Below are 16,034 nucleotides of genomic sequence, written 5' to 3' on the forward strand. Positions count from 1 at the left end.
AATCGGCAGGTTGCTCCAAGAAAACCCCTGGGGTTAATTACACCTTCGGAATTTAGCTTCAGCCATGAGTAAAATTCATCCCCCCCAAAATATTTTATGTAAAGACTAAAAAAACCCCAACAGCGCCTTAAAAATAAACCTTGCTGATAACAAATATAAAATATTAGGCAGCCCTGGTATTTGCTTGAAGAATGTAAGTCGTGTGTGCCAGAAAATAAGAAGATGCCACAGAGACGGCATACAGTCAGAAATGTTACAGGAAGGTCCTATAAATTCCCCTTAGAGATTGTAATTGAAATGTCTATTTCTGGCTTTGCAGATTGTAGGTTGTCATTTTTGTGCTATTGTGCCCTAAAATCGGAGTCGGCCTCATGCCCCTCCCCTGATCAGCACAAGCCCTGAGGTCAGAAATCTTACTGCTGGGTATCTGAGTTCCACAACACAAATTATAGCAAAGCCCAGGGTGTGTGGACAGCATTTGTGAATTTGAAAAGGAAAACAAGACTCTAGTTCTCACTGACAAATGCCCAAGTACCAAGAATTCTATTTATCTTTTGACTGAAGTGCTCAGGGAGGCCCGACCCATACTCTTTCCTCATCCACTTGGGGACGGCACAGTTTTGGGCATCTGAGTACAAACCAGGGACGGATGCAGGGCTCCCATTGGACTCTCTCCCTTTTTCTATCAAACAGGATTGTCTGGCATCACAAATTCTGTTACTTTTGCGTATCCTAACTCCTGCTCCCTGCCCTGAACTACTTCTTGCAAGCAATTAAAAACCAATCTGAAGCATAGGGATGCCTTTTTGTTACTTGTTTAGAAAAGCGCACAGTGTATGATTTGGCTATTCAAATAGGAAGCCCATTAGGTCTTTCCAACTCAGGAACGTTGGAAATTACAAGAGGTGAGAAGTCTGGCTGGTCCTTGGCGGATGGGCAAATTACCTAAGGGAAGCAGGATGTGCAGTTGCTAGCCTAATTGTCCTTCCTGAGACCGAGCTCTCTGCCGAACAGGTGAGTCCAATGTGCCTTGGAGCCTCCAAGTCCCTGTGATGCCCCCTCTGACGGCCCACCTGGCTACTCTAGGGGTACCAAGGGGGCTGACAGTCCTAGCGAGGGGCCAACAGTGGGATGGGTTTCCATTTGTCCTAAGCCCTGGGCCCCCAAAACAGGCCTTGGGAGTCAAGTGTTCCTTTTCTCCTGAGCTCTTTCCTCTTTGTTGTTAAGAATTTGCTTGTGCTGACACGACTTAACTCTTTGCTATCCTGGTTACAGGTTCCAGGAAACACTGGGGGGCACGATGAGAGGGCACGGCTCTTACAGAAAGGACGTTTCACTCTGAGGCCACGGTCATGGGGGCATCTGGCCTACACGTCCCTTTCAAATTGGGTTCCTCGGGAATTATGGATGTGAGTGTATGAGCTGGGGGGAGGCTGGGGGGCGGCTGGGGAGACCAACGGCAGCCTGGGGCATGAGTGAAACAGCAACAAATGAACTTCGACAGACTGAACCACAGAGGCATCGAGTCCCTTCTCGTGGGTGTCATGAAAACACCAACAGATTAGTTGATCAATTATCTTTGTTTCATCAACCTAAAAAGAAAATATGACCACGAAGGTGTGGCTTGTGTCCAGGCTGAGGAAGTTAGGACCAAAATAGCCCCCAACAATGAACTCAGCTCCTGCCTCCGAGGCCGCAAGGGAGGTTGTGCACGACACTATTTTACGCACATTAGGTTACTCAGAAAGAAGCATGAGGCCCTGGGAGGTTTCAGACCTCACACTGCTACGCCCTACGGAACTGGGCCCTTTCCAGAGCCCCCGGCCTCTGCACCTGGGATTTGGGCCAATACACGTCACTGCCTCCCCCTGCAGACCCTTCACGCTAGCTCTCTGCCACCAGTGCAGAGAATCCTTCGGAATAAAGGCAATTAGAGCAGAACCCCTGGTGACAAGTCTGGGCCGACCTGCCAGAGACCCGTGGCATTCCAGACACACAGCTGTAAAAAAAATAAAGGAGGTAGTGGAAGGGGTGGTTAGTGATGTTTTCAATCTAAGAAGGAAGAGTGGGTGTTACGGAGTTTAGTTCATCAGAATCAGCATGTCCTAGTAGGAGAGGCAGTGTCAGTAGCTAAAGAAAAGAACATCATTATGAATGGGTTGGGGGCCAGGGAACCATGCTCAGACATGCGGCACACGGACAGGGGGTCCAGGGGGCTTCTCAGCGCACACATGCTGGGGGTGGGGAGGGGGAGGAGGCCCATTTCCACAGAGTCCTCATGGCTGATGGGAGTAACTGGAGGAAGGAGGTCGGGCCGTGACCAGGCGCCAGGATATTAAAAATAAACTTCAGCACGGGCGCACCGTAGCTCGGCACAGCAAGTCCCCTCCTGGGAGACTCCCTGCTCACTATACCTTCCTCAGTGAGGCCCCTCTCACCTGAAAGCCTTACTCATGTCCAGAGAAAGGGGGTGATCGTGTTCTTAACTAAGCTTTATTTCTCTCCCCCATAAACTTTAGTTGCTCTGCTCTGCCCATTCCCTTCAATTTTATTATTAAAAACCATTTCCTGCTGCTTTCTGTTCATCTGTATAAGGAGTCCTCTGCTTGTCCCTTTGCAAATGGCCAGAGAAGTCTGTCCCACAAGGGAAATGTGCTTTGATCAGGGAGTATTCATGCTTCCAAATTCCTCTGGCACTTAAGGGATTTTTTTTTTTTTTTAGTACTGGCCACATTTTTACCGACACCCAAGGCCATTGCTAAGGTGCGTTTCTAGGGCAATTGCAGGAAACATCTTCAAACATTTCTTGCTTTGCTTAAAACCTCTGGAAGAGATCTCTCTTCAGAGGTGTGGGTCAGTTTCAACCTCGTTTGTGTGGTGCTTTGGTTCGTCCTGAATGACAGCACTGCACGGAAATGACTACACTTGTTTTTAAGACAGAAACTAACGGGTTTCAACTCCACATCTGCTCCTGCTTCAGATCTCAGGGGAAGATCCAGGTTTTTCCCTAGTACATTAGCCTTGGAGCCGTCACCTCAAGTCTTAAAAGAACACGGTTCCCCTCAGGGGAATAATGAAATCACAGCATTTTGGGTGAGACTTGGGAGTTTAGAAAATCATAGGCTCTGAGTATTGTCTGTCCTAAGACTCCCAGATTGGGTCACCTTTTAAAGGCAGGTCAAAGTCCTTAGCACATCTGATACTCCCTTGTTTTGGGGACACCCTTACTTCATACAGCGTTAACACCAAACATCTTTTTGGAAATGATAGACGGCTCTGACCCAAGACCTCGTCCAGGACTCTGGTTGTAAATGGGACTCAAAAAGAGCACAGTGGCCACGCCCAGAAGGCTGACGTCTCCGGAGGTGGTCAGTATGCAGGGCTCACACACGTCGGGGTCACGAAACGATAGGACAGACCAGGAACAGAGAACATGCATGCGAGACAGCTGTGGATGGTTTTGTCCGTGTGGATATTGCCCAGACAGTTCCTCAGAGATGTGAGGCCAAACGGGGACCCCCTCGCATGCACGGGCACACTGGGCGGTTATTCGTGTTAGTCTGGCTTTCGTGATCAATGCAGCCCGTGTGTGTCTCAGGTTGTGATCTGACGTGCGAGTTTCAGTTAGAAGAGAACAGAATGCAGATGACTCCCAGGGCAGGTTTCGAATAGGTGTTTGATTTTACAGTGGGGAAGCTGTGAGCAGAGGCTTCCTTTTCTCTTTATGATAAGTGAGAAATGTTTTCACAAGGTTGTGACAGTCACAATATTAACTAATTATTTTGTCACCGCTCTGTGCTTAATTAGGCTATAATTTTATTTCCTTTGCTGTAAGGGTCAATCATGTGCTTCTCGATTACAAAGAGATCTCTAGTCATGGTAACTGCCAACTTCTAGCTGTGATTTCTTGTCCCCACTGCCCAGGGGGAGGGTCACTCTTAAACAGTGACACATCAACGATCCAAACTGCTTTAATTCCAAATTCTTAGAACTCTCGTTTCAGTTAAGTCCTCAATTTGCATGAATTTTATGAAGTGCTCTCATTGGTTTTGAGCAAACAGAACCACTGTAATGGATACATTTCTCTCTGTAGCCTTTCAGGGTTGCAAACAGATACATTTCACATTTTCACGGACATGACTCATTTTAGAGCAACTGTGGTTTTTCAGGACTACTGGATAAAGTTAAACAACAATGTTGCAAAGGTAATTTGCAAAATTGCTTTCTGGGAAATAATTTTTACGAACTACTGGGTAAAAATTCAAGTTGGCCCACTGCCCCGGGGCAAACGTGGTTTCACTATAGATGGCAGTTTGCAGGGCCAAGTTTCTCCAAGTGAAAGGTTAAACCAAAGGCTGTCCCAGTATCAAATCGTCATGTCAAGGCTGCAAAGAATGATGAATTCTAGAGGGCAACTGAGAACGAGAGCAAATCTCTCAAATGGCTTCGCTCGGGAAATTGGAGACAGGAAGAAACGAGTGGGCTCTAGGTGCCAGGCTGTGGTCCCAGGTGTAGTTCCCTAATCAGAACAAAGAGTTTTACCTTCTGTTCACCAGCGCGGACGACATCATCAGCATCATGCAAGCCACATGACAAAGTCACATGATACGCACGCACATGATTGGTTGAAAGGAAAGTGGAGGAGGTCACATGGAAAATACAAAAAAATTAAAAACTGATGTAAACAATGGGCAGGGAAAAAAAATCAACAACAAAATCACAGACTAAATAAAAGGAGAAATCAAATTAAATTAGCAGCATATATAGGAAACATTGGGAGGACAAACTGCCCGGAAATAGGAGGATAATAAATCGATAAGGGCATTTGGTTAACGACACCAATAAGCATTAGATACAGTTGCAACACTGCATATTAATACATCAAGGAGGGCGTACGCTTGTTTGGAAATAGGGAGGTGGTTCTTTCAGGACCCGGAGGTCAAAGTCAATCCAGGAGACTGCTGAAGGAAAAGAAAAAAAAGCAAGTTATTATTCACAGAGTCCAGAAATGTCTCGGCATCCTTGGGAAACAAGGGCGATGAGAGAGAACATGGGTCATGCAGGAAAAGTCCCAAGACTGTGTGCCCTGAAGGTACAAAATATTGTATTATATGGAGAAAAGCCATTTCCTGTTTCACGTGATGCATGGGGAGAGGGGGATGGGCTGAATAAGATCTGGGGGACGCAGGCCGGAGAATGCAGTCCTGCAGGTCCTTTCTCACTCCCCTGTTCATCGACCCACATTATCCCGGAGCCCCCAGTGAGATACCCGAACTGAGCCACCTACAAAGGCGGAAGCCAGTGCAGAAGGGAACAGGTTTCCTTCTGGTGGCTGAGATGATGGCTCTGTTGACATCTGGCAATGAAACTGAACCCCTGGCCTCGTAAGCTAACACTCTGACGCTGAACAAGGGCCTGGACATTTGGACAATCTGGGTACAGTTATTTCTCCAGACTTTTGGCTGCACCAATAAGATATGGATTTGACCTTGACAATGAAAAAAAAAAAAAAGGTTTTCTTGTTTGACTTGCTCTACATTCCTTTTTGTCTTATATTGTATTTACGGTCTAATTCGTTACTGAATAACCTGCCTCGTCAAAAGGCATTTTGGGTTTCCTGCCCTGGATCAAGGGGAAGTTCAGGCTTTGGCTGGTTGAAGCCAAAGAGGGCAAAGAGGGGAGGTGGAGGTACCTTTCTGTTCAAAACACACCACTGTTTAGAAATACTGCAGGAGAAATCGTTTAGCCCAGTCACACATCCCTTGCCACTGCGCTGATAGAACCTGTCCGCCCTATTGTTCCAAACCACACAGGCTCTGGAACATTCCAACCAACAGTGCCCAGCTGGAATTATATGCAACTGATCGGTTTCTCTTTTGGTCTTATCTAGGGTACCTTCATTCATTCATGAATTCATGATTATAAAAGGATTAACACACACACACGGGCAAAAATAACAGACATTTTTTTCAGCTCTACTGACTGGCTGATGACCACTACCTTCCTCTTTATGATTACGCTCATGGTAAATACAAGCCGCTGCCCAATTGTGACTGTCTTTCCTCATATCCCAGGATCCACTGGGACCTATAATTTTGGTCAGTAGTCAAGTGGTGCCCAAAACAAACAAACAAACAAAAACAAACTTTCTTCTCTTTTGATGTCACTACTGAGTATCTGATCCATGGACAGAAATGTGTGATGTTTAAAAATTAAACATATGTCAGGGAGGAACATCTCATTCCTCCTTAAGGAAAAATCTGGATTCTAGATGTCAGGGAGGACCAGTCAACCGTGGGACACATGAATATGACGCGAACCATGCGAGTGTTCTGTACCCTTCTCCTGCCTTGCACACACACCGCCCCAAGCTGGAAGGGACAGGAGCATGGCTGTTTGAAGAAGAAAGGGTTAATTGCATTCCTTTCCCAAACACAGAACAAAACCAAACCAAATCAAACCAAAACCACAAACTCATCCTCTGAGTGAAACCCATGCGAGCACAGCTCATTGTCACCCGCTCAGCTCTGCTGACAAAATGAAACCTCAAAAAGCGTCAGGAATTAAAATTCATTGCAGCACACACACACACACACAGAACACCAAGAATGCAGACCCTCAGCTATGTTCTACAGTAGAAAAAAGAACCATTTCCTGCAACACGCATAACCAGGAAACTCTTTTCTTCTCTGTTCAATTATGTACCCGAAACCTTGGCCCAGGGAGCAGAGCGGGAGCTGTATTTCTCATACCGGCTTTCTGCCTTCTCCCACAGACTACTGCTCGATGGACGCGTGTCAGTTTTTTTCTGTGCACTTAAAAATATTATAAAACCTAAACCCCCACATGGCTGTGAACACCACTGTACACACACACACACACATACACACACGTCCGTGCAAGCGGGGGCTCCTGTTGACTTGGGACTTGAGGCCTAACCCACAAGCTCACCTCATTAGAGCCTCATAAAGGCCAGCTTGGAACGGGTCACCATTGCAATGAAGTGTGATGTTTTCCACAAGTCGGGCCCTGACTCTACCCTCTGCAGATGAATTCCAGAACTCGGATCTGGGCTCTTAGCACATAGTCTTGGGCGGGCCCAGCTCTGCTTTCAGGGGCCGCCATTTTCCTAGCACTGAGGAGGAGGGCTGCGAGGAGGCCTCTCCCTCCTGGGGTGCTCTGTGCACTCCTCATGCCCCCTTGGCCCTGCTGCAAGGCCCCACAAAGCAGGGCAAGCTGTCCAGAAGGAGCAGCGACTTCCCTCCCTGACGCACCCTCCACCTCTCTGGAAGCAGCGTTCCCTCGGCTCCTTCCCTCGTCCACAGACTTGGCTACTTGTGTGTGTGTGCACGCTGGAGAGGGGACAGACAACAAAAGCTGGGAGGAGGTGCTTTTCTTTTGTCTCCTTAGTGTTTCTCTAATCCTATTCTCTTTTTTCACACGAAGGGAAATTTGGAAAATTCTCTTCATGCAGAATATTCTTCAAATAATCATCCCAGCCCTTCTGGTGGCGCTGGGTCTATTCTCCTAACCACGCAGGCAGCATGCTTAGGAAACCACACCAGGAAAGAGCCTCATGCATTCACAACGGTTACTTTTAATACAAGGGACAACGACGGGCAGCACTGTGACCCGGAAGTCAGCTCTGCGACAAGCAGCAATCTGGCCAAGGGCCACCATAACTCTGTACTCACTAGCCGGTTCTGCGGTTGTGAGGGCAGGAAGAGGCCAGGTTGCTATGGAAACACGAAAGGCAGACAGGCCATGGAAAGGTGAAGGAGAGAATGGAGATATAAATTATAGTCATAAGTAAATACAGGAGCGTGTTTATACAAGGGTGCATATGTGTGCATACAGAGAGATATATATAGAAATAGATATACACATAAAGAAAGAAGAGATAGTGAAGGGAATATTCTCTCACCGCCTCTTCCCCTGATTTAGCAATAGAAGTATGGATATTTTAAGAAAATTATCAGAGATGTTGCTGACAAGTTACTCTCATTCGGCAAGAAATAACATAACCCTCATTTACTCTCACCACAAATTCCAGCTACTACATGCTGGGCGCTGTGTTTTGTGTTTTTCATACTGAGTCTTTCATTTCCACAGACACCTACAAGAGAAGGAGAATCTGCCCTTCACTGGAGAGATGACTCTGTGGCCACGATGCTGGACACAGGAGTGGACACGGGATTTGAACCCACGGCTATCTCTGGTTCCCGAGCCTGGATGCTTGCTGCTAGAGCTATGGCCTGGAAAGCACCACGTGGGCGTGGTGGGCCTGTTGCTAAAGCCACACAGATGCGATAGGGGCTCCTGGCTCAGGGCTGGAGTCCCCTCCCGAGGTTGTGGGCCTGGTGGGCAGCACCACCCTGTGGCCCCCTGAGCGCCTGCTGGCCTCGGGCAGCTGCCACCTCCCTTTGCTCCCCTCCCCTCCCCGAGAGCTGGGTTCCAAACTCCACACCGTTGCAGGCACAGCGCTCTCTCCTGAGTCCCCAGGGGAACAGAAGGACAGGGCGACCAAATGGAACAAGACGGTAAAGGAGAGAGTCTCAGTGAGGAATGACGAGGCCAGAGTCACTGCCAGGCTTAGTGGTTCTGCTTTGGGGTGGGCAGACGCAGCTTGATACATGCTGGAATGTTCTCTTACAGGGGTGGGTAGTGGGGAGGAGGGCGATTACTCATCCTATTTTATGGACGAGAATGACAAGGCCCACTTGGGAAGGGTTAATAATTTGCCGAGGCGCCTACCGCCAGGCACATCTGTAAGCAGACGCTGTTTATTTTCCTGCAAATATTTACGAGACAAGTATGCGTTTATGGAGAAAGCAAGAGCTACAGGCCTCACTATCTAATTTCGATGTCTGAATCCAACTGTGCCAATTAAAATGAAGGGTGAAAACACAACACCCCAAAGCATTTCTTATGACCCTGCAGAAGAGATATTTTTCTTGGCAAATTCCTTCGGTTTCTTCAAATGTCAGCTTGGGTCCAGCCCATGGAGAGTCCTGAGGACAGGGCCGGGCTGGGCCGCGCCAGCCCTGGGCAGCCCGACTGTGCGATTTTCTGTCCAGAGCCATGCCTGTCACTTGCCTCCTCCTCGGGGGGAGCAAGGCCTCCCATGAATCTGGGAGGCCCCGTGCCTATTTCTCTTCTCATTTGCTTCTCTAAAACCCGGCCCTGCTTTCTGCCAACACAGTTGAATTATCACCTGGTGAAGGAGATAACATTACGCAGACCCACCGCGGCTGGTGGAAAGCAACCTGCAGAGAGACGGATGAAGAAAATGATACTCACTATCTGGAGGAGACAATGGAACAGGGGTGGAAGAGCTAGCGGGAGCCACTGAGGAAAGAAAAATGAAAGTGAAAAAAAAGGGAAAAAAGCTCATTGAAGCACATAGACACTGAATGAAAAAATAGAAGAGCCGCTCCGGGGGTGTCCGCGGCCGGAGCTGAAGCAGGGACAGTGAGGAGGAAGAACGCCGTGTGTGAGGGCAGGGGGCTTGCGGACCCGCAGGGAGCTGGGTTCTCTGGCTTCAAGCCGGGGGCCAGTGTGCCTGCCAAGCCCCGAGTTCAGGTCAGGGACTGGGCCGGGAGCAGCTGCAGAGACCTCCAACCCTGCCTGAAACAAACAGCCAACTGGGCAGGACCAGCCGCCTCCACGGGATCCGATGTCAGGAGGACATGGAACCTGGACCCCCGGGGGAGGTAGACGTGGGAAAAAGGAGGCTTTGGCTCTTCATGTGATAGATCTCTGCATGTGCTTCTTGACAGGCACATGTCTACACTCTGGGCACATACTTAGAACAAAGCCTGTGTGCCTCACTCTAATCTCAAGATCCCAAAGAAACACAAATAACCGTTCCACTTGACGTTCACTGCTGGGTGACGTCAGGACCACTGGGCATCCAGATGATACTGTAACTGCTGCTGCCGTCCCAAACCCTACAGAAGGTGATTCTCTGGGGGCAGCCGTGAGTGTGGAGACCCCTGCAAATAACGCTGAGTGTTGGTCTTGCTCTCTCGGAAGAAGGGATCGCTGAAGAGACTGGGACTAAATAAAGTAATGCTAACCCAACTTTCCGCTCAGAGGGCTGTTAGAAATGGCGCATCTGAGGCATTCTGGACACTGAATAGATCTTTAGTTTTTCACTGTCAGTTATTCAGAGGTTGTCCCATCAATAATCACAAAACAAAGTCTCCTTTGAGAGCGAGATGAACATTGGAAGAACGTCACTGTTATCTCCACCATTGCCTTGGCACACTCATAGTTTGGTCTTCCGTCTCTCTTCCAGATGAAGCATATGGGGCAAGGTGCTTGCTGAACTCACTCTGAGCTCGCTGTGATGTGATGGGCTGGTTCATTCAGGGGAAAGCGTATCTCTCTCTCGCTCCTTTCTCTTGTACTTTTCTTGGCTTGAATCGTTTGCATCACTGTCCATATTATTCTGGCAAATTTATGTGTTTTAAATACAATATATTAGAACGTATTTAATTTATACTTGCAACATGCCATCTGGGGGCAAAATGTGAAGACAAAAAAATCTCAAGGTGCCTCCTTTGAAAAGCAGACAACTCCTTCATGATCTTTATCCCCTCCCTGCAAGAAGTTGTCTATTTTGCTTCATGGTTCAGAAGCAAATCAGGAGATGACATTCGGGCAACAAAATGAAGGTGTGTGGCTCGGTCATGGAGGAAAGGGTGCGTAACTGATGGTCACATCATGTCTTCAGGGCCTCAGCGGCTCTGATAGGGAAGCAGCCCCTCTTAGGGCAGACAGAGTCCGAGAGCTTTCCACCTAAAAGCTTCATGACAACACGCAGACATCCGGCCTAAAAATACATGAGCCAGGGACATTTTCCCAGGCTGGAGTTCTGGTTGTTTGTTTGGAGTCACTGCTCCCATGTGACCTTCACACACACACGAGTCGTGCACAAAGGAATCTTCAAACAGGTGAGCCCGGCTCTCTGACCCGGTAGCTCAGAGCCCGACTCTTTGAAGTATTTGCAGCATTGGCTAGTTTCACCCGCTCACCCCTTTGACATGGTCATGCCCCTGCATGTGGGTAAGTCTATTAAGAAACCAAGAAAGCAACCCCATTACTGGCACACAAGGAACTTGGAGTGATAAGCTAATGCAAAATCTACCAGCTCTCACCTATTGCCCCCTAACTGGGGTAGGGGTGGGGAGTAGGAGGGTCAAGGGTTGGGGGTAAGGGAGCCTGGCAGCGATGACTCTCTGTTCAGTATGACAGCTTATTGAGCCCGTACCTTCTCCCCCTTGGGGTGAGGGTGCCCTTAGGGCCCAACTCCAATGTCATGGGATCAGGCATGCATCAGCACCCCAACATCACAGGAGGGGGAAAGCAAGGTCAGCAGGCGAGACGAGCCAGTGTCAGAGACCGGCCTGGGCTCAGTGTAAGCATGCAGCTGACTTTATTTACCTAATTTCGGACAACCCTTGTGCCTTCTGAGGAATGGGAGTGAGAGCTCAGAGAAGTTCCGCCTGAAACGTGCCCTCCCTTCCCAGTAGCAGTGAGTGTGGGCATGGCGGTGTCCGACGCTAGAGCCTTTCCTCACTGTATCCTTCTTCAGGAGGAGTCTAGCCACCCCCTGGGCTAGGCCCTCACTTCAGCCCCTCTATGCAGGTCATGGGGGTACAGGAAAGACCATCACAACCAACTTCCATGAGCATATGAGTACGTGTGTGCTGGCTTTTAATCCGCTCAAGTTCTTGACAAAGGCAGTCAAATGTAAGGCTCTGCCATGACTCTCTTTCCTTAGCAGTTTGATTGCTTAGGCCATAACTTCATTAGATGGTCGAGAAAATGCTTTGCACGCCACTAGCGATGCGTGCTCCTGTGCCATTTGTGGCCTACTAGGAATGGGCCGCTGACCACTCACTCCGATTTCCAGAGGGGTTCTTGGAATCTTGGTACACATAACAACAAGGTCTGGAGTTCTCTCTTTTTTAAAATTAAACATTGACTTTTAAAGCATCTGCTTAAGAAATTCTCACCTTTCTAGGGGCTGAACTGACAATGAGTGAAAACCACAGATGGGCTTTGACGTCTAAAGACCACTCACTCTGATTCAGTACTCGGCCCCCAGGGGCTGGTAAGAAACTCTGAAGGAAGCCTCATCTCGGCCTTGCTCTCCGCCATGTAACTAAGCCGCCGTTCCTTCACTGATCAAATCCGGAAGCAGGGACACCGAAGCTCCAATTAGGGATCCAGGAGGCAGGGGCTGTCAGGGTCTGAGTGGCCGCCCAGAGCAGACAGCTGTCAGTCTTGACCTGACAACGCCAATCCAGTCCCCAATCCTGACTCCTTCCAGAACCGGTTCATTCAGGAACCAAGTCTGCTGAGATCATGGATTTTGCACTCACTCAAAATCTCAGAACGCCTACACTGAGCTACTTAGTTTCTGCTGTTGCTGCAATATTTCTGAATAAATTTTAAAAAGATAAGCTTCCCTGAGTGCCTTTCAGGAGCTAGGAGCTTTTTATGAGAAGAGTGTGCAGTTTTCTGAATATCTTTCCTTCCGAGTCTCTCTGGGTAATGCTCCCCTTCACTATTTGCTCAGCCCAGGAAGTGAGAGGCAGGGCTCGGTGGCAGTGACCCTTGGGGACATCTTGCTGGGCAGGTCAGACCCTTTTGTGCCCCGTGGAACAGCGGGCTGGCCTCCTATAACCCTTGCTCCTTATACTTTTAATTTCCAGCTTACGCTTCCTCCCCATGGAGAATCCCCCTATGCTTCCGCTCAATGGTGAGGTTACTGAGTGGCCGGTCAGTCTTTCCCAAACAGGGACATGCATGTTGCCAGAACCTAGTGCGGAAGAACAGAACCGTCTGGAAGTGTGGGGTTAAGCGCCCAGTGTCTGCAGGACGCACCTCTGACCCGGAGCCAGAGCCCACGCTATTCTCTACAACTGCAGCTGCCACTCGGGCCTCCCGGAGCCCTCCAGCCACCACAGGCAGAAAACGGAAGGGGCTCTGAGCTCAATTCTCTCATCTCCTAAAAGCAAATGGGAAAATCCTTTCAGCTGCTTTTTCCCAGAAGGGATTCTGAATCCCTGGTGAGGCAGTGGTCACGTTTCCAGAGTCCGGGCAGAAGGTGAGAGGGTGCCGCCGTGTGTGACTCGGAGACCCCCTGCAGACTCCCATCACCACGGGGTAATCGTCACACACAGAAATTAATAAAGAAACACAACTTCAAAGGACACAAAAGTCGCATGCTCTAGAACAGGGCGCGTGTTAGCCTCTGGGAGTAGAACCTACAGACATTGACGAGAGCACAGCTAGACTAAGGTCAGTGTGGTTAGGGCCCGGACGGCATCATCTACTTCAGCCTAGGGGACGAAAGAGGGACCAAAACTAAATTAAGAACTAGAACTAGCGGATGTTAACACCATTGGAACAGATAAGGGGGTAAGAAGAGGCACTTACGTGGAAGAGAGCCGTCTGCATTTCCCATGGACGGAACACAGACGAAAAGAAAAGACAAGAGACAGACCCAAGGGGGAGAAAAAAAAAGATGGAAAAGAAATGAATAGAGTCTGCGAAGCACACGGAGCTGGAACTCAAATCATCAAGTTACGTCAAATCCAGAAAGAAGCAATTCCTGTGGAAGGAAGACGAGGCAGGCCTCCTGTTTCTGGAAGAGGTGGGGGGTTGCCTTGCAGGCTTCTGGCTTCGAAGACAAGGAAGCGAGGGACTGCCCTGCCTGCTTGATAAGCCCGGCAATGAGAGAGGACCCAGGGAGCAGGGACCCAGGGAGCTCTGCACCGCTCGAGGAGTCTGGGTCTGTCGTACCTGCTCCCGCTGGACGGGTGCCCGGTCCTCCCAGGGCAGCAGCCTGGTGGGTCTGCAGAGGGGGTCCCCGGAGCAGGGCTGGCTCAGGGCAGTCGGTGGGACAGGAGGGAAAGCAGGGCAGGTGTGGTGTAAGGAAAGAGGGAGCGATGGAGGAAAGCAGACGCCATCCCGAGTGGAACAGGAAGAAGCGCTTCTCTCACAAGAGGCCAAAAGGGAGGGAGACCCTGATGCGTGCTCGTGGTGGGAGGGAGGAGGAGCGGGACGCAGAGGCCTCAGCCCTCCTTCCCCTTTCGCATTGCTGGGGGTGGGGGGGTCTCGCTACTGCACGCACATCCCATAGCGGTCTCCTCTTTTCTGTGATATAATCTCTCTGCTGCACCAAAAATCCCACAACTAATTACATGACCATCATCGTCTTTTCCCTCTTCCTTCAAGTCACAGGGTGCTTTAGGGCCTTTGTGACCTGCATCAAAAAGCAAAATCTGCCAGATCCCTTCACAACACGCTGCCGCATCCCTGGCCTGGTCCCCTTCAGGAGGCGCCAGTGATTTCTTCCCTGGCTGCGATGCTAACAAGCGGGACCAGCTACTGCGACAGCCTCACCAAGCTCTTTGGGAAAAGACTGCATAAAAGGGGCTGGGGACCAGCCGTCACTGAGGGCCAGGGGGCTAGGAGGTGAGCCCTCCCTGAGCAGAGCCATCTGAAGCACAAGCAGCTGGATCCGAACAGAGGATGGGGCAGCTCGGGGTCCCCTCCACCCCCCAGAAGACAGTGGGTCTGGGGAAGAGGCCAGGTGCTGCGTGTACTTACGGACTGGCTGCGTCTTGAACTCGGAGGCTGTGCTGATCTCACCCAGACCCTTGCCGTTGAGGGCCGCCAGCCGCACAGCGTACGTGGTCTCAGGCTTCAGGCCCACGATGGTGACGATACCTTCCATGTTGGCTGTTGTGAGAAGAGGAGAAGGATCACCAAGGAGGGAAAGCCTATCGGCGTAGTTGCTGTGGAATACAACGCGGCGGGTCCTCGGACGCTTCCACCTGCTGTCGCCACGTGATCCAGCAACTGCTCGTCTGGGGATACACACAAAAGCTTTGAAAACACGACCTGGACCGGATACCTGGTGCCCACGTTCACTGGAGCATGGCTCATAACCTCCAAAAAGTGGAAATGACTGCCCTGTCCATCCGTGGGGGTGACTGGGTGCCCAGAATGGGCTGTGGACTCAAAGGAGAATCAGTCAGCCTTAACAAGGAAGGAAGCTCTGACACGGGCTACAGTGTAGATGAACCCCGAGGACGTCAGCTAAGTGAAATCAGCCAGACACAAGAGGACGACGATGGTATGATCCCGCTCATACACGTCCTGGGGATAGTCAGCTACCCAGAGACGGGAAGTAGAATGGCTGTTGCCGGGGCCAGCAAGAGGTGGGACGGGGAGTTTGTGTTGAACGGGTGCTGAGTTCAGGATCACCAGAAAGTTCTGGAGATGGATGGTGGTAACGGCTGCACAGTAATGTGAATGTACTTAATGCCGTGTGTACTGTGTACCGAAACTGTGCACTGAAAAGTGGCCAAAATGGTCAATTTCAGATTCTACGTATTTTGCTACAACAAAAATAAAACTAGAAAGCTCATCATACTTGAATTTAAAAATATAAACATTTTTTATTTCATCCAGCTGTAGCCATGACAAAAAGGAAAAAAAAAAGCCAGTTGGACAGATTGAACCATGGGACCAACTCGCCATGAATGTGGTGTGAGTTTTCAGAGGAAGTTAGGGAGGTAAAGAGGTTGTCTTCTTCTGGCTCCAATCCTGACTCACAGAAATTCCTCCCAGACCCCGTCCCCCCAAACTGAAAACAATGATGAAAGCGTCCTGGTGAAACAAATTCTCAGTAAAACCGGGTTGGGAGGGGGCTGCTCCATCACCACAGACAGGACCAGAATTAAGACTTTCTACAGAAACAAAGCAAGCTTCACAGACCTGGTTAAACCCCAAATGGAGAGTCAGACACAGTTATACACTCAGTCCTTGGGGCAAAATGGTCTGGGCTCAGAATCTTCAAACTGCAGGCATCCAAGGGTCACCTTCTGAACTTCAGGTTTGGAAATATATTGCAGCATGGATTTAAGAGCAGACTTTACTCTCGGGCTGTTCGTTATTTGGTCAACACTGTAAGTACATGACAGTCCCTGAGTCCACCAGGGAGGACAGAG

General features: G+C 49.6%; 1 protein-coding gene across 15 annotated transcripts in view; it reads right to left on the bottom strand.

Annotated features, from left to right (window-relative positions):
* The window catches only part of NCAM1 (neural cell adhesion molecule 1), a 301,008-nt gene that overhangs the window by 25,228 nt on the left and 259,746 nt on the right, over positions 1 to 16,034 (bottom strand). For 9 of the 15 annotated variants that reach the window (XM_059416966.1, XM_059416911.1, XM_059416957.1 and 6 more), the window contains one exon: positions 14,629 to 14,760. In XM_059416966.1, coding sequence (XP_059272949.1) covers positions 14,629 to 14,760 — 132 coding nt within the window. Of the gene's footprint in view, positions 1 to 13,452; positions 13,468 to 14,628; positions 14,761 to 16,034 lie in introns of all 15 variants that reach the window. The other 6 variants (XM_059416904.1, XM_059416929.1, XM_059416875.1 and 3 more) reach the window with 1 other exon arrangement.

The sequence above is a fragment of the Mustela nigripes genome, chromosome 1 (assembly GCF_022355385.1).
Source record: "Mustela nigripes isolate SB6536 chromosome 1, MUSNIG.SB6536, whole genome shotgun sequence".
NCBI classification, from domain to species: domain Eukaryota; kingdom Metazoa; phylum Chordata; class Mammalia; order Carnivora; family Mustelidae; genus Mustela; species Mustela nigripes.